The sequence below is a fragment of the Trichomonas vaginalis genome, chromosome V, assembly GCF_026262505.1.
Source record: "Trichomonas vaginalis G3 chromosome V, whole genome shotgun sequence".
NCBI lineage: Eukaryota > Parabasalia > Trichomonadida > Trichomonadidae > Trichomonas > Trichomonas vaginalis.
In genome coordinates this window covers 17,146,686-17,164,650 of record NC_067207.1, presented here as the reverse complement: position 1 = coordinate 17,164,650, position 17,965 = coordinate 17,146,686, and the positions used below count along the sequence as shown (strand labels likewise).

The 17,965-nt window shown below is 32.0% G+C and overlaps 8 protein-coding genes across 8 annotated transcripts, besides 4 other annotated features; 3 read left to right on the top strand and 5 right to left on the bottom strand.

Annotated features, from left to right (window-relative positions):
* Positions 1-1,464: part of a mobile genetic element that runs on past the window's edge.
* Positions 1-2,056: part of a mobile genetic element that runs on past the window's edge.
* TVAGG3_0352500 (MULE transposase domain-containing protein) lies at positions 128-667 on the top strand (the record flags this gene model as incomplete). Its single annotated transcript, XM_001317522.2, has 1 exon — positions 128-667. One exon carries the CDS (start codon positions 128-130, stop codon positions 665-667), a length of 540 nt encoding a protein of 179 aa, XP_001317557.1.
* A 975-nt stretch (positions 2,057-3,031) lies between the features above and the next one.
* TVAGG3_0352470 (uncharacterized protein) lies at positions 3,032-3,358 on the top strand (the record flags this gene model as incomplete). The annotated part of the gene is made up of 1 exon (XM_001317524.1): positions 3,032-3,358. One exon carries the CDS (start codon positions 3,032-3,034, stop codon positions 3,356-3,358), a length of 327 nt encoding a protein of 108 aa, XP_001317559.1.
* Positions 3,359-3,362: 4 nt separating this feature from the next.
* Positions 3,363-3,605, bottom strand: TVAGG3_0352460 (serine threonine-protein phosphatase family; the record flags this gene model as incomplete). The annotated part of the gene is made up of 1 exon (XM_001317525.1): positions 3,363-3,605. One exon carries the CDS (start codon positions 3,603-3,605, stop codon positions 3,363-3,365), a length of 243 nt encoding a protein of 80 aa, XP_001317560.1.
* Positions 3,606-3,623: 18 nt separating this feature from the next.
* TVAGG3_0352450 (uncharacterized protein) lies at positions 3,624-3,986 on the bottom strand (the record flags this gene model as incomplete). Its single annotated transcript, XM_001317526.1, has 1 exon — positions 3,624-3,986. One exon carries the CDS (start codon positions 3,984-3,986, stop codon positions 3,624-3,626), a length of 363 nt encoding a protein of 120 aa, XP_001317561.1.
* A 1,621-nt stretch (positions 3,987-5,607) lies between these two features.
* On the bottom strand, positions 5,608-6,180 carry TVAGG3_0352440 (uncharacterized protein; the record flags this gene model as incomplete). The annotated part of the gene is made up of 1 exon (XM_001317527.1): positions 5,608-6,180. The coding sequence occupies one exon, from the start codon at positions 6,178-6,180 to the stop codon at positions 5,608-5,610; it is 573 nt and encodes a 190-aa protein (XP_001317562.1).
* Positions 6,181-7,260: 1,080 nt separating this feature from the next.
* TVAGG3_0352430 (uncharacterized protein) lies at positions 7,261-7,692 on the bottom strand (the record flags this gene model as incomplete). The annotated part of the gene is made up of 1 exon (XM_001317528.1): positions 7,261-7,692. One exon carries the CDS (start codon positions 7,690-7,692, stop codon positions 7,261-7,263), a length of 432 nt encoding a protein of 143 aa, XP_001317563.1.
* A 208-nt stretch (positions 7,693-7,900) lies between these two features.
* On the bottom strand, positions 7,901-8,788 carry TVAGG3_0352420 (uncharacterized protein; the record flags this gene model as incomplete). The annotated part of the gene is made up of 1 exon (XM_001317529.1): positions 7,901-8,788. The coding sequence occupies one exon, from the start codon at positions 8,786-8,788 to the stop codon at positions 7,901-7,903; it is 888 nt and encodes a 295-aa protein (XP_001317564.1).
* A 4,815-nt stretch (positions 8,789-13,603) lies between these two features.
* Positions 13,604-13,681: a mobile genetic element.
* Positions 13,604-13,681: a terminal%2Cinverted (terminal inverted repeat of MuDR-1/Phantom-1 transposon ID:TVAGG3_0352410).
* A 2,316-nt stretch (positions 13,682-15,997) lies between these two features.
* Positions 15,998-17,119, top strand: TVAGG3_0352400 (uncharacterized protein; the record flags this gene model as incomplete). The annotated part of the gene is made up of 1 exon (XM_001317530.1): positions 15,998-17,065. The coding sequence occupies one exon, from the start codon at positions 15,998-16,000 to the stop codon at positions 17,063-17,065; it is 1,068 nt and encodes a 355-aa protein (XP_001317565.1).
* Positions 17,120-17,965: the final 846 nt, after the last annotated feature.

Here is a 17,965-nt window from a genome sequence, read left to right as displayed (position 1 = left end):
TCGCGCAATTGAGGACGGATTTCCTCTTGCGCAGCTCAGTTGGTGCGCTGTGCATGTTTTACGCGCATGTGCAAAAGTTGGAAGCTATTTTGACAATCCACAGAATTTTGAGAACTTCTATTTAGCAATGGACTTTTTGACATTACGTGCAGATGCAACGAATGCAGAAAAGCTGGCTGAAGAGTCTGATGAAACATATGAGTTCTTGACAACAATGTTAGAAGAAGAAGAACCGCGCGCTTTGAAGTATTTCGATAAACAATGGAGAAGAACCAAAGAACATTGGATGATGTTATATCGTGGAGAAGGTGATTCCACGAATAACATTGCGGAATCACACTTTCATCAATTAAAGCAAACATTTTTCTTGGGTAAGAAAAATGAGCGCATTGATGACATCGTCATAACTCTCATCACTGTTGTGATTCCAAATGCGATTATTAAGGTTCAAGTCGCTAATGTTTTGAATGAAGAAAGAGCAGTAAGAATTCTTACAAGGGCAGGTAATCAGATTGTTGAGCAAAGAGCTTCAAAACACGATGAATGTTTGAAATTAATTCAACACATTTTGGAAATTGTCGAAAGCCGAAGGATTGAACCTAATGTCCTTATTCCATCTTTGAAGGCAATATTAAATTTGGCACAAAGAAGTTTAAAGGAAGAGTAAGCAAGATTAGATAATTTGGACTTTTTTTAAAATTAATGAATAAACAGTATATTTTTGAAGTGTAAGCTTATTTACCTGAAGCTATATTACTTAATATAACATTCAAAGTATTATTGCTATTTATTGGAGAACAAATTTATGTAATTTTCACATGAAAATTGATAAATTTGTATTTCCTTATGATAATCAATTTTTGTATTTGTAGAGAGTCTCCCTGCATGATATCAAGACTTGGCTATAAGTCTTTATCCATTTTTGAAAATTGTATTGTAAATTGTAAGAATTTCTGAATACTACTACTATAAAATATAATTGCTTATCTATGTATATTCTCCCTGCATGATATCAAGACTTGGCTATAAGTCTTTATCCATTTTTGAAAATTGTATTGTAAATTGTAAGAATTTCTGAATACTACTACTATAAAATATAATTGCTTATCTATGTATATTCTCCCTGCATGATATCAAGACTTGGCTATTAGTCTTTATCCATTTTTGAAAATTGTATTGTAAATTGTAAGAATTTCTGAATACTACTACTATAAAATATAATTGCTTATCTATGTATATTCTCCCTGCATGATATCAAGACTTGGCTATTAGTCTTTATCCATTTTTGAAAATTGTATTGTAAATTGTAAGAATTTCTGAATACTACTACTATAAAATATAATTGCTTATCTATGTATATTCTCCCTGCATGATATCAAGACTTGGCTATAAGTCTCTATTCATTATGAGTATGACCCCATTTTTTTTACAAAAAGTGCCGAATTGCAACTTTGTCCCAATCTCTTTTACTTCCACCTGTTTCCTTTGAAGAGTTTGCACAATACAAAAACCTGTCGACTATTTGAGTCCAAGTTCCAAAACCAAGTACTACTTCTGGTCTGGTAGAGTTCATTGAAACATATAATGAGCCAACCGGGTAAATAAGTTTCGGCAAAATTTGTTTAAGCACATTGAGTTCCTGTCTTAGATGCATAATACTATTGTCATTAGATATCAAAGTATCTACAAGACTTGTTGCCGGTGGTATTGTTGGACCTTTACTTGGCAAGGTTGTGTTTAGTGTAATATCATCTGCTGTAAAAGTTGTAAAACTTGTATGTGTATGAGTCTTATTTGCTTTAGTGTTTAAGGTTTCTTGTAAGTTTGTAATATCAGATATAGAATGTGTATGAGTCTTATTTGCTTTAGTGTTTAAGGTTTCTTGTAAGTTTGTAATATTTGCAATGGTATGTGTATGTCCAACGTCACTTTTCCTGTTTAAGGTTTCTTGTAAGTTTGTAATATTTGCAATGGTATGTGTATGAGTCTTATTTGCTTTTGTCTCTAATGTTTCTTGTAAGTTTGTAATATCAGATATAGAATGTGTATGAGTCTTTTTAGAATATTCGTTTTCAGCTCTTGTCACTTCACTTGACATTTTATTGTCAACATATGTTTTGTCTGCTAGTTCAGGATGAGTATGTTCTTTTGTTGCATAAGCATTGTTAGCTCTTTCTTCTTCTTTTGCTATTGCATCGTCTACATATTCTTTGTCAGCTTTGTTGTCAACATCTGCTTTCAAAAGAAGTTCATTTATAGGTTTCTCGTTTAAAGTTCCTTTTGTTGGATTTATACAGACAGTATTGTTCTTCTTGTCTTGAAATAGAAACTCATCTGTTAAAGGGTTTAATGTCAGTTTTAAGTTTCCTTCTTTCAATGACTCAGATATCTTAGAATAGTTTGAAAAGTTTGTTGTGTTCTTATTTAGAGCTTGCATAATGAGTTGTCGGTTGTGTTGTATTTCTCTTATGGAAGCAATATCTTTCGACATTTTTATTCTAGATAAAATATGCTTCCAATAGAAAAAGAAAATTCTAGAGTTGCTACAACTAAACCATTAGATGAACTTTTTACTAATGTAGGTCAAAAGTTTGAGACAGAGACCGTAAAGCATGAAGGCTATCGTTTTGACTACCCATTAAGATGGTTAAGAGACCCATCCGTCACAAAAGCTATTGGCTTTCATAGAATGAAGTTCATTTCAGAAGCCATACATGGTTTCCCATTTACGGTCGGTTTTGAAGTTCGATACTATAACAAAGAAAAACGTATGTATGAGAAATTTGAACAGGGAAAACTTTTACAAGTTAGTTTGCTTATAAACTTAGAAACAACTCTTCAAGCTTTTCAAGAAAAAATAAACGATATCTATATTGAATATGCAAACCAGTTTAACATTGACGAAGGAGAATACCATCTCGATATTATTTATGACAGGAAAAATGCAACTGTTAAAATCAATAAAATAGAAGACCTTGGAGAAAACGTTTATATTTCTACAAAATATAACAACTTGGCATGGTATAGATTTATGAGGATGTTAAATCAGCCTGCAGAATATCCAGTACACCCGGACTATTATGAAGTCGAAAACCCTAATGGAACATATGAAAATATTTTCGACCCAGATGCTATTATTGCTCATGCTTCATTTTCTGGTGCGCAAAACTCTTTCTTATGTCTGATGAATGACTTTTACGAAAAACCTACAAAGTTATATGAACCGCCGAGTGGAAGTATTTCAGACTTTCAAGTATGGTTTACTACAGATGGAAGAAAAAGAATAATTCCATTATACCATGCGTTTTACTTAGAACTTAGTTTCATATACAACTACTATCGAACGGTAAAAATATAATTTTTTAATACGGTTGAGGTGTTGGATTTGGTTGCCAACTTGACTGTGGTGCAGGTTCAGGCTGTTGTATAACAGGAGCTTGTTCTTCTGGTTCAGGGTCTTTAGGTATAATACCAACAAACTGACCTACTCTTTTACCAATATTTTTGACTCCGTTCCAAATTCCTTTTCCTACGGTTTTGACGCCATTCCATATACCTCTTCCAACTCTTCTGAAGAAGTTTCCAATACTACTGAAGAAACCCATTTTACTAGTAGTAAAAATCTAATGTCCACCTAGTCTTTTGCGTTTCCTGTTGAGTTCCATAGCATTCTTTAACTGGAGCTCATACATTCTGTTTCTCCTCTGGTAGAAAACATATTCTGGGTCAACTCCTGTGTTCGCGTCATCTGCATAAAGTTGTTTATATCCAACTTCAGGGTTTGTATAAAACTCTTTCCATCTCATATTTGCATACCATGGTGGCAAACCTAACGCAGCGTCATTTGACATGGCAGTTTGCATTTGTACATCTGTTGGCACTTGACCATAGTTTGCCATTGCAGTTTGTATTCTAACTTCATTTGGAATATTCTCTGGGTTTGGTTGTCCAGGTTGCTGTGCATTCGCTAAGTTCTGTGCGTCCATTTAATATTAGATAAAAATATCTCTTACGAGTACATATGCTGAACATTTGCAGGCATTGGTTCATCTTCATATTCTCTGTACTTTTCTGCCACGTCAAATAAATAAATGACACAATGGAAAAAACCTAAAACTAACAATCCGATTTCAAACCACATTTACTTACTAATAAAATTTCTTTGTTATGACACTTTCTCCAGTTTATAGGACCTCTCTCATATTCTATCTTGTCATATATAAACTCATAGTCATGTATGTCCTCTAACCATCTCATAACGGTTTCCAAACCACTTTTATCGGATGAAAAGTAAAAGCATGGATGGTTATGTATAACGTCTAAAGTTTCTAAAGAGTCTCTCAAAGTCCAGTCTACTTGGTATTGAAAATCCCATGTGTTATAGAACGGCGGGTCCACTATAAAGAAAACATTTTCCTTGTCTTTATATTTTTCATACAACTCTGTCCAATGACATCTCACAAACTCTATACCCTCAATATATTTTTCTATGTTCTCTTTGAAAACATTTGTATAGTTAAGATATAAAACTTTTGACATAAGTGTTTCAATGTCATGAACTCTTATAGAACCACTATATAATAGTCTAGCAGATATACTATCCCAGTCTATATATTCTGCTTTTTTCAAAACCTCTCTCACAATATTTTTGTTATCTAATGGTATACGTTCCATCTTACCTATAGGTATCTTTTCTTTTAACTCTTTCAATATATTGTTTGTGTCTGGTATATGTTTGAGACGGTCCATATAGTTGTCGAAGTCATTGCATATAATCTTTGAGTCTGGGGATATTGTATGACATAAATGGGATATATAGAAACTTCCACCGAACAAATCTACAAATGTTAGACCATTCGGTAGTTTCTTAAGTTCTCTCAATATAATATCTTTACATCTACTCTTATTTCCAAAGAACGGTAACGGTGGTTTTGTAAAATTCATTTATATATAATAATAAAAATGTTTACCCGAAAAGTGACAGAAAAGTGACAAAGCATGAAAACATATATAATTTGTGAAAAGTGAAACAAAAAGTGACATTTTAAAAAGTGACACAAAAGTGACACCATTAATATGATGTAAATAACAACGGTTTTGGTTTTGTCACCGGCTGGTCGGCTGGAGTTCGGTCCTCCTCGTGGGTCTTGGGCAAAATTTCTTAGGGGCTAGAGGGCGCAACGCGCCTGGAAGCCCCACTCACCTGACCTGATCAATGTAAAATGAAATCTTTTTTGAAAGCTACATAATCTTCTCAATCTGACTATTTTTGACAAAATTTTTCATAAAATTCTATGTCACAATGCTCATACCACGAAATATTTCACTATTATGACTGATAAAATCAATCCATTATAAAATGAGTTCAAAGAAATGAAATGATAAGAATAACTTCCATTAATTGAATGTTTTGAGGCTTAAAAACTATGTCTTCTATGCAGCTGAGCATTAATATAAATCCTTTTCTAAGAAAACTCTTTGATATTAGATTGAGCGGAAATATCTCTATTTAGAGCCTAAATATGGCATTAGCTAGCTAGTCAGCCCGTTTGTTGTAGCAAACTATAATCTCTGAGTAAATATATTTTAAATGGTATTAATAATTTTTTATTCAACACCATGTAATATGTTGACATACCACTTATATTCTTCAGGTGTATTTACGAAAACATCGTAATTTTGGTGCATGCCAATATAGTGGGTTCCAAAATGAGGTGCAAATAAATCTCTTACATAAATATATATTCTGTGGAAAGATCGTTCATTATATTGAACAAACTTTTTTGTACTGGGATCCATCACTAAGAAGTCTTCTGGTTTAGCTGTTTCAACAAAATTTTTGATCTCTTTGATTTCTTTTTCTGGAAAATATTTTTCTCGACTTGGAATGTAAACTTCTGTCATGTGCTTTTTGAATACATCATAGAATCCAAAATCTTCATCTGTTACTGCTCTAAATTGAAATTGCTTCGCTTTCCACAAAGTTTCTGAACAAAAGCCTGGAACTTTACTATATGGATAACAAATATGATGAAATAAGAAATACTCGTGTCTCTTTCTAATCACTGCTCGTTCTGCCATTTCTTTAGTTACATCTACAAGAAAGTATCTTGCAAATGAAGTCTCTATACATCTACGTTCTGGATGTAAACCAAATAGATAAGGATCGTAGTAATACATGAGCTTTAAAAAGCATTTTTTGAGATAACTTGGTATTCGCTCTTCATAATCATTGTCAAAATACATTTAAAATTTTTGATTAAAAATTTTTGTATTCAAATATTTGAAATGAAGATTTATAACAATAAATACTTAGTGAATAAATAAGGATGTCGGTTGGGGAACATTTGAATACTCGACCAAACAAGCAGTCCAGTATTTCGAAAAATGCGATTATTACATATCATTATTGCTTATGATATAGCACAGGATTAGAAACAAAATTAAATGCTTGGAATCGAATTTTGCACTTTGTAGAAATTAATTGATCATTGAATTTTCGGAGATTTAAATGGATCAATCCACAGTATTATAACTCAGCTTGACATACGTTAGAATTTCAAAAACGATTAAAAATTGCAACCGAAAATGGTCAAAATTAGGTCACAAAAATATGAAATTTAGATAGCTAATTTGATTTAATTAATTTTTTTAGTATTATATATAGAGCTAGGCTGCACGCCGATAGAAACTGATAAATACCATCTTCCTTTTTCCTAGGGTTACTAATCGCTTACTTTCTGCTCGTCATACGCGAAATGAAAGAAATAATTGATGCAGCCTAATTTATTACTCTAACGAGCAACTATCTTGTATAATACAGCTAGTTGCATTGTCAGTTGTTCTCCTGCATTATTCAAGATTACACCCGCTAAAACCCCACATTTAAATTGAACTCTGTAAAGTGTCAATAATAAATATTTTGTCTGATAAATGGATGATTCTTTAATCTTGATATAGCATGCTCGTATTATAATGAAATTAATACCGAACTTCAGTATAATTACAAATTAAAAGTTTAAAATTGAAGCTGAATTAGTAAGAGAAAATCGGCACATGGAGCCAAAATCTTAGGCATCAATTTTAAACCAGTAAGGGTGTAATAAAAAATAAAATAAAATAGATTGTAAAAAGGAAATTTCTTGTTTCTTGAATTCTCAACAGACTGTCAAATTATCTAAATTTTTGTTATATTTAATGTAATAATAAAAAGTTTATCAGAGATGAATAAAGATTTGATATCACTTATACAGAAGACCACTAATTTGGATATTGATTTAAATATTCGCGGATTTGATTTATCCTCTTAATTATTTCGAAACTAAGGAAATACTTACGAAGACGATTGTAGAAAGAGAAGGATCTGCTTATCTCGTACTGCTCAGCATAATAGAAAACCTTTCTTGCTCTTAGAGTATTTGATTCATCAAATGGTTTGTCAATATATCCAAGCAAGTAAAATGACTTCGGGTCTCCATTTGGAAGATCAGGTTTTGGAAAGCGCGGCTTGTAGTCGATTGGAACAATTGAGTGTTTCATGATACATGTGTCAGTGGAATTTGTTTGAACAAGACTGAAAAGCTTCTTTGAAACCCTTGAAATTACTAACCTGGTGAAAGTAAAATCCCTATCCATCCAGTTTGTATCTGCGATAATCATTCGTTTACCGACTTCCAATTCATTGATTTTCATGATTTGGTCGTAATACAAATTGAAAATGTGACCAGTAGTAGGATCTAATGATCCTCCTTCATGAAAAACATTTTGACCAAACACAGTTATAACACTATAACCGTTTTGGTTCATCGCTTTCAATCTCCTCTGAAGCGTTTGAACTTGATGCAAGGAAATGTTCCTTCCGTTGAAATATCGAGTAGAATTCTCTCCAAAGATCAACAATTCATACAGGCAATTTCCTTGATAAGATGAAAGCGTCGATGACTGGAACTTGAGTGTAAACGTTTTCCATCATGTATCCAAGGAAAAGATTCGACATACTGTTTACCGTAACCAGTATTGTCTGATGATCCATATAAATGAAACCAAACGGATCCATTCCATCTTTTCTAAGCAAGTATATCTGATTGCAAGCCATCTCTGGGTCCTTTGGAGAAACCTTAATGTATAACTTGCCTTTGTACTGAATGGTTTCGCGGATCATCATATAGTTATCTTCACTGGCCATGTAAAGCTTTTCATCTGGGTCTTTCACCAATAAGTCCAAGTATACCATTGCCAACCTCGCTGGAAGGTTGGTTGCCTCTGCATTTATGATCGCGTTCATATTGCAGGTTGGCGTGCCTAACTGTCGATGAGGACAGATCAATGAGGCAAGTAGAAATTGCGAAATGGATGCAGTTTGTCTAGGCGTAAGATAATCTAAAATTTTTATTCCATGAACGCTAAGTCTTTCAAATCGTGCTCTTGTCAATACATTTCCCAACGTTTTTTTGATAATCCCACGAATACAAACCTCTTGGTCCATTCTTTGCAGGGCATCTCTTAAATTTGAGAATATTGCATCAGCTCCGTATAAAGTACGGTCCTGTTTTATATCTTCGATAGCTTCTTTATCTTTTATGAATGCTAAAAAGTTGTTTTGATGGATAGGTATAACATTACACCTATTATCTAGTACGTATTTTGCAAGACTGAGGGAAATCCTATTCCAAAAGGCGATTAATATCTCGAAAGAACCTGTATGACCATACACTGAATAATACGTATTGATTTCATTTGTAATATCGCCAATTATCTGATTTAATTCAGCGTCAAGATACTGGGCCATTTGCAAAAGTTCATTCAACACATCACGAAAAAGTGACAAATCCTGAAGAACAATTAGATGGATTCAAATTGACTACACACATAATGAGGTAAATATATATATATATACAAAAGGTCTTAGATTCCGTTGATAGAACCGGAATTTTCAGATAATTGTGGACAAAGTACCATCTAGATTTAATTGTGACATTTTCCTAGTCTATTTAGATAATAGATCCTTTCTCCGGTATTCCCATTAAGAAATGCAACAAGTTTTGGGTATAAGCAGCGAATATTCCTTTAATTATGAATATCAAGTAAGTACAAACCTATGAAATCATCGTCAATCTCTACAAGCAATCGATCAGGAACTACTTATACGATGAAATCTTTAACGTAAAGAAATATCCATATCCGATCATCAACTTTTTGATCAAAATCTCAGAGATAGCGACCGAAAACAACAAGAATACATTATATAATGATATATTGCCCGCATCTAGCTCATGTTTGCCATTAGTTGTTTCTTATCTTCCAAAGGATTAAGAGACAAGGAAATGTGTTCAGAGCCAAATTGCCGACCAAATCAAACAGACAAAGAACTTCAACTTCGGAATGAAGATCTTAACAGAATTACTTCACGCAATCATATCATCAATCACTCCGTTCCTTTAGGTCAAGCATCTTCCTTTCTATTCAAGAATTCTCAACATGTTGATAGGGAAAGTGACAGATGAAAAATTTACCGACTTTTCAGATGTTCTTGAAGTTTTTTGTAAGATGCGTACAATATTGAGAAGTTCTTCATTCAATGCTCCTACATCTTACTCTTTTCAATATATCCACAACTTAGTTCACCAATTATACAATGTATTATTAATCAATGAACTTCAAATGTTCTTAGATATCATCTGGGAATTATATTTCTATAAGCTTAATTCTATATTGATTAAACACAATCAGTTCAACAATCAGCGGCCAATATGAAGAGTGGATTGATTATTTCTTGAAGACAGGCAGTGTCTAGGCTTTGCTTTGGATTATCTTTTTCATGTCGAAGAAATCAATTTGTAACAATAAAGTTATGTACTTAATATCGTTAAGCTTGTTGTCAGCCAATATAAATGGGAAGACTACAAAAAGGAATTACGGTCTGTGTTTGACAACAGTACTTTGTCAAATTTGATTCAAATATGGCTTTCAAATTTAACAAATGGCACAATTATTCCTCTATTGTTGATCATTGTCAGAAACTTTAATATAGAACAGATGAAAAGATTCCAGATTTCATCAATTGATTTCCTCCATTCAAGGAGAAGCTAATTCCTTCGAAAACCAAATTGACAAAAGTGATTTTGAACGAACAGCACAGCAAAATTTCACAATTTTTCTCTCTAATGACTGTAAGTTACTTGTCTAATAGAACAGGAGATAAGAGGTCATGAAAAAACTACGAAGTCTCCTCATCATGAGACTCTTTAATCTATATTAGACTCTTAGCATACCATAATCTCTGAGTAAATATATTTTAAATGGTATTAATAATTTTTTATTCAACACCATGTAATATGTTGACATACCACTTATATTCTTCAGGTGTATTTACGAAAACATCGTAATTTTGGTGCATGCCAATATAGTGGGTTCCAAAATGAGGTGCAAATAAATCTCTTACATAAATATATATTCTGTGGAAAGATCGTTCATTATATTGAACAAACTTTTTTGTACTGGGATCCATCACTAAGAAGTCTTCTGATTTAACCGTTTGAAACTATATGAAAAGCAGACTTTTTTTTCGTACTCATATGGTATTATTAGTTTATAATAATCATAGAGCTTTCGTTATACTGCAGTATTAAAATATAGCTGTATTGTGATTATCTCCTTGAATTTGAGAGGATTCTAAGTTTAATGTCAAGATAATCTCAATTGAATTTAGCATGGAAGCAATATTTTTACTATTGTAAGATTGCTCATGATAGATCTATGCTTGTTTTACAAATATGTACGAAATCTAATCAAAATACAGTATCACAGGAAGTTGAAAAATAATAACTTTTAAAAAATTGTGTTTTTATATGGTTACAATTGGTAGTCTTTATAATTATGAGTGTAAGCTCTCTGTTTGCTCAGAAATATGAAATATAATCAAGATTGAAGTTTGAATATAATTATATGTGTGTAAATAAGTTATTAAAAGCATTTGTTGCATACTATATCTCAATATTCCTGCAAGTACGTACTCAGATCGGGAGAATCTCTCACTTTTGTTCCGCAATATGACATTAGTCATTTGATTCCTGAAAGGAGTTTACATTTGCAATATACTATCATATTATATTGCAATTATAAACCCCTTTCGAAGAAAGCTAATTTTTTTCATATCTCAATGTTGTATTAGAAATTAGATTATAGAAAGGAGGTTACGAGTACAATGTTATACCATATAATATTGCAATCGTAAACTCCTTTCTACAGTATCTTCTTTTCAATATAATTTAATTTTTTCATTCTTCTTTAAACTAGTAAATTTTATTCACAATTTAATCTAAATCATAAATATTCATGTTTTGCAGAAACGTTTTTAACTCAAATCGTTTTTTCTTATCAAATTTTATATTTTTTCTTTTTATTTTCAGTTTTTTGAATTTTTTTGATCTTTTTTATTCAATTTCAATGTAATTTAATTCTTTTTCATATGTATTATAATTTTATTCATCTTTAAATTTTTAATTTTTGAATACATGCGATAATTATTCATTCAATTTTTAAATGAATGTTTTGATGGGACGAGCTTACTGATAATAGACTCATCCCATCAAAACATTCCCTTGAAAACTCTGGCCTTCATCGAGGCCAGAGCTCACAATTGATCTCCTCAGAGCCAAGTTCCTCGACGGTCGTCCTCATTAGGTTTGATCCGAGAGGAACTTGGCTCTGAATGAAATTCACAAGCTCTGGTCTTAGGAAATGCCAGAGCTTCGCAAACAATCCTTGGGGCTGGTTCCCTCAAAGACCGCCCTTATTCGGGGCGGCCGGAGAGGAATCCAGTCCCAAGAGAGCGCCCATACGAAGCTCTGGCCTCAGAAAAGGCCAGAGCTTCGCTTACAGTCCCCAGGGCCGGCTTTCCCAAATGCCGCTCTGACCCCGGGCGGCAGGCGAGGAATCTGGCCCTGGGATACTTACCAAACGAAGCTCTGGCCACAGTAAAGGCCAGATCCTGCAAGATCAATCCTCAGGGCCGATTTTGAGGGAGATCGTCCACCTTATTGGCGATCTCCACTCATATCGGTCCTGAAGGGCTTCAAAATACAGGCCCTGGCCTCAGCAGAGACCAGGGCTTCGCTTACAGCCCTCAGAGCCGAGTTCCCTGAGATTGCCCAAATTACGGACACTTCTCAGCGGAACTCGGCTCTGAGAAGCAACAAATACTAAGCTCTGGCCTCAGCAATGGTTCAGGGCCTCGCTTACAGTCCTCAGGGCCGGATTTCCCAAATGCCGTCCTGATCTAGGGCGACAGGAGAGGAATCCGACCCTGGGAAACAGCAAATCCGAATTTCTGACCTCAACATGTGTCAGAGCCTGCAATACTAATCCTCAGGGCCGAGTTTGAGGGAGATTGCCCACATCATCGACGATATCCTCTTATCTCGGCCCTGAAGGACATACAGATACAGGCTCTGACCCTTGTTGAGGTCAGGGCATCTCTATAAAGGGCATTTTTCTATGTTCTTTCATTTTCTGAAAGATCATAGTGAAAAGGCTCTCTGATGCTTTATTGTTTCAAAATAGTACATGCTTGAGATTATAATTTTGCAGCAAATTTATTGATTGCATGCAAATATTTGATCTTAATAATTCAAACATGCAAATTTAGGGCTTCCCCGTTACAAATAAAATATTTGCTTAACGGAACTCTTTTATAATGAATAAACACTCTTTTTTATATAATAAAATATTTCATCATCAATGATAATTGAGTAAATTTATAACAATAAATGTATTTACAATAACAAGTACATATCATTATCATATATGCTTATCTTCAAAACTCTATTTTAAAAAAGATGCCTAATTGCAGATGCAATAAAAATCAAGTTTTATAGATTAACACATTGAAATTATACTTTGCACAAAACATTATGCTTGTGCTTGTAAAATCTTTTAAACAATTGTAAATAATCAAATATGATATTTGATGTGATATATGTCTAGACCAGAGATTGAAATATGAACAGGAGAAAGACAAGTTCTGATCATAGGCAAACATTGGACATCAAATACTATGCTCTGTAAAAAAGTACGAAAACTGGAAAAAAAATTGAGAGGGGGTACGAAAAAAAAGTCTGCTTTTCGTATCGACTCTAACCGTTTCAACAAAATTTTTGATTTCTTTGATTTCTTTTTCTGGAAAATATTTTTCTCGACTTGGAATGTAAACTTCTGTCATGTGCTTTTTGAATACATCATAGAATCCAAAATCTTCATCTGTTACTGCTCTAAATTGAAATTGCTTCGCTTTCCACAAAGTTTCTGAACAAAAGCCTGGAACTTTACTATATGGATAACAAATATGATGAAATAAGAAATACTCGTGTCTCTTTCTAATCACTGCTCGTTCTGCCATTTCTTTAGTTACATCTACAAGAAAGTATCTTGCAAATGAAGTCTCTATACATCTACGTTCTGGATGTAAACCAAACAGATAAGGATCGTAGTAATACATGAGCTTTAAAAAGCATTTTTGAGATAACTTGGTATTCGCTCTTCATAATCTCTGTCAAGATACATTTAAAATTTTTGATTAAAAATTTTTGTATGGGTCGCTTACGTTTTGGCGTCGCGTGGCGTCGCGATGTAAACTATTCAATTTTGAGAGGTTTATACCATTTTTTCAAAGGTTTATGGCGTCGCAAGGCCAAAATTGAATAGGCCGTTGTCGCCAATGTAAAGTTTATTTTTGACATATAATTAAATCTTTATTATTTTTCCATCATAAGTAGTATATGTTGACGGGTTTAGTGACTTTTTTTGTTACATCTATATATAGACGATGCATTAAAATATATTTATTTATAAATCATTAAAAAATTAACATTAATTTTAAAATAATTTATTTTTTTATCTTTTATAAAAGAAGCTATATATAGATGATGTCAGATATTCCGCGATTAATTAAACATTGTTTAAATCCTGAATGGGTTAAACTTCAATTTAAAAAAATTATCGAACAATGAATTACAAATATCGAATAAATTTTTAATTAAAATTCCAATATTTCGATTTAAATCTCATGAGCTGAACTTAATAATAATTTTTTTTTTAAATCGATGATTTTGGGATTGTAATAAGATCATTAATTGCTTTTGTATTATAGAAAAATGGCGTGTATTTTCTCTACCTATTAATTGAATTTTTTTCCCCCCCCCCTTATTAATGCAGTTTCCGATCCAATACTTGGGGCTCATCTATTTCCTTTTATCCTAAGTATTCTTATAGTTTTGTTTTCCATTTTCAAGTCTAATAAAATTCATTTCTAAAATAGAATCATTCAAAAATTGAATTAATTCAAAACTTTCGATCTATTTTTAAAATCGGGATAATATTACACTCATGATATTAAAATCTATTTTTACTAATTTAAATCTTTTTTCGAGCATTATAACTTTTGAATTCCTTTTCAATATTATAACCAAGCAATATTGTTAGCGTCATCGGAGCAATATGTTTACACTACTGTTATTGATATATTACTTTATAAAATTTCCGGATTTTGTGAATACTTTCTCAATCTCAGCCATTCATTCAATAAATTGAATTAGGAATTTCTTACAAAAAATTCAAATAAAATTGAAAAATCGATTCGCTATAGTAAATATATTTTCCAAATGATGCCTTCTTATATTAATTTAAATTTTTCAAGACGATTTTATATTTAAGTTTATTGTTTACTTTTATTACCTATGAGCCTTGTTTCAACATTAATGCAATTATCTTCAATTTATTCTCTTATAATTTTTTTTTTCATACTGTTGCAATAACGTTCAGTAAACTTCGACCATTGAAAATGCTTTTTCTTCAATTGGTCGATTTTGGTTTAAATAGATTTCATACTTTTTATCAGAGATTTATTCGATTCATAAAAATAGGTGATTGCAAAGCTATATAAAAGATAAATACCTTACATCTAAAGTTATAATAATTCCTTACACTAGAGTGTTGTCTCCCTTAAAATATATCATATGGTATGAGAATTTTCAATAACAAATAACATTTTATTGATTAAATCTCCCCAAATATATAAAGATATCCAGCATATTTCAATAAACTAGAAATGTTATTGATGTCGAGACTATTGTTTTGGGGAATATGACAATTTTTCAAAAAAGGGTCTCAAAATTATAATAAGTACCAAATATATAGAATATCATTAGGAATAATTTACTTTTTATGTGGTCTTGGTGATGTGAAGTTGTTGATTAACTTTCGGATATAAAAAATCAATAAGAGAATAATACTTATTAGTCAGATGATCGGTATTTATCCATGGTAGTTTTGGGTGTATTTCAAACAGATATCAATAAACATATTGTTAACTTATTTTTGAAATCAAACTTTTCGTAATTTTTGTTCCCATGAGAACAAAGATTACTGATAGATAGGTTAAGTTCTTATAGAAACAAATATATCAAATTGGTAATTTTTGTGAGTATAAGACTAGAATTTGAAGTTATACAAGAAGAAATTGCAACGTTAACGCAATCTTATTGAGTAACATCATCAGATAAACTAGTTTTAACAATACATCCAAATTCAATGATACACCCGAAAGTCAATTTCGGAGATCAAGATAAAGTGTTTAAATTTGCATTTATATTAGTTAGATTTTCTTACCCTACAGTCCCCCAAAATACTATGAAAGTGCTATTTTGCTTCAAATTGCCTTTTTTCAAGATTTGTTTTTGTTTCTTGCTTGAAAATGATTTCGATAATTAGTGTAAGAGATAACAAAATCATGATCTACATTGTAATCCAAAAATTGACAAACTTTTGTTTCCATAAATGCTCATAAAAAATAAAACAATATTTGAAAGAATTCATTGAAAAATTTAAGAACAAATTGAATTTTTTTCATGTTCGTTATTAATATGACTAGTTTTCGATATAGATTTGTTTAATCAAATTTTCAGAATTAATTTCCCATTACAATTTTCACTCATTTAAAAAAATGTATCGACCTCGCACTCCTAAAAGTAGCCGAAGCTCAACTCGGCGGGCTCCAAGAAAGGTATTGCCTACATATATTTATACAGAAGATAATCTCCATAATCTCAACGAAGTAGTAATTTCGATTATTAACGGAATCGGTATGGATGTTGTAGATCCAGCTCTCTTCCTTTATCTTGTGGGGCCACTAAATGATGCAGCTATTAGAATGCAAAGGTGCAAAAGCTACAGCGCAGTCAGACAAATCGATATCGCATTAGATTACATTAATAGTTATAATACAAGACAAAATCTTGCTGATGCAGAAGGAGAAGACTCCGAATATGCCAAAATTTATTACTCAAATCCTGATCTCAAACCATTTGTTGAAGCAGCTTTGGATGGCCAGCCATTACCACCGGTTAGTAGACAAATGAAAGATGATATAGTTGCGAAATTGCGATACGTTATGGCTTCTGCCACAGATGATAAATTATACCACCAAGCACAGGACACTTTAATAATGATAGCATCAGAAAAGAAGCTTGGCGAAAGAAGTGTTTATGATCTTGACTTTTTACGTGAAACTGAACCAGATTTATCAGAAGATGCAAAAATTGAAATGATCAACCAAAACCTTCGAAGATCTTTACGCAAGAACAAATCAGAAGAAAATGCAGAACTTGAACGCCTAGAAAACAATTTGAACGCTCAATTAAACTTAATAACTCGTTTACGGGAAATTTTCCCACCAAAGATGGCCAAATCGTCTGAAATCGGAGAGCTGAGGAAGAAAGAAAAACTTTACCAAACAATGAATCAGCCTTTCAAGGCTTCTAAGGTCAGAGATCAAATTAATAACTTGAAACAAAAGAATCAAGAAGAATTCCAGAACAAAGTCGAGCTTGACTTTGAAACACAGAAACAGATGTTAATTTCCAAATACGAAGAAAAAGTTGCATTAAAACGCGAATATTACAAAAGACAAGCATATAAACTAAAACAAACTGCTGCTAAACAGAGAGAAGCTGTTGAGAGGAATCGTGAATCTAGAAGTGTTCATTATGGATCAAATCTTCCAAAATTATAAATTTAATTTTCGGATTTGTTCACATTAACATAAATATTGTTTGAAATTTATCGGATAAAACTTATTATACTATCTTTTCATTAACTATTTTGCAAATTTTATTTCTATGATTCTATTGAATTTGAATTTCCTACTCTTATTGGAAGTTATGAATATATATTTTCAAACTTCGACTATTAATTTTCAAAATTAAATTAAATTAAATTCATATAAAGCTGCAGTAAATTGATCATTTGAATTATTGAACATGAACCAACAATCACATTTAATTGGAATTTAAACTAAAATTTTCTTTTCATAATGATTATATCTTCAATTTCGATATAACACATGTTTAGATAAATGAATTTTACTGTCTTCTCGGGAATTTATTGTTATTTGCTTCATATTATAATAACAAGAGAGACAATGGAAAAAGAGATAAAATTATGAAGAACAGGATATTTATGAAAATGACAAGAATGCTCAATGAAGACAGAAAGGTTGAGATAAGAAATGAAATTGACTTTGCTGTATCCAAAAAGATCAGATTGATAACATTTAAATACGTAAACAGTTACAGAAGAAGGATCTTGGAACATTGATATAACATCGAATGAACAATTCCCTAAATAATATACTGTTTTGAGTGATCTACAATCATAAAAAATGTTTGTCGATATTGATGTTACAGAACTTGGGAAAGTGATTGATTCTAAAGAAAGACAATTCAAGAAACAGTATTCAGAGATTGTAGTCAGATTTGATAGTGTAAAGCCTGCATACTTTAAATCCAAAACCGCATTAAATGCATATCTATCAAGCATAACTAAATTTTGTTTGGATTCGAATTTTTCTAATGAAGTCAAGGAAAAAGCAGAAGATGCAATAATTTTGACATCTAAATCAAACTTTGTTATA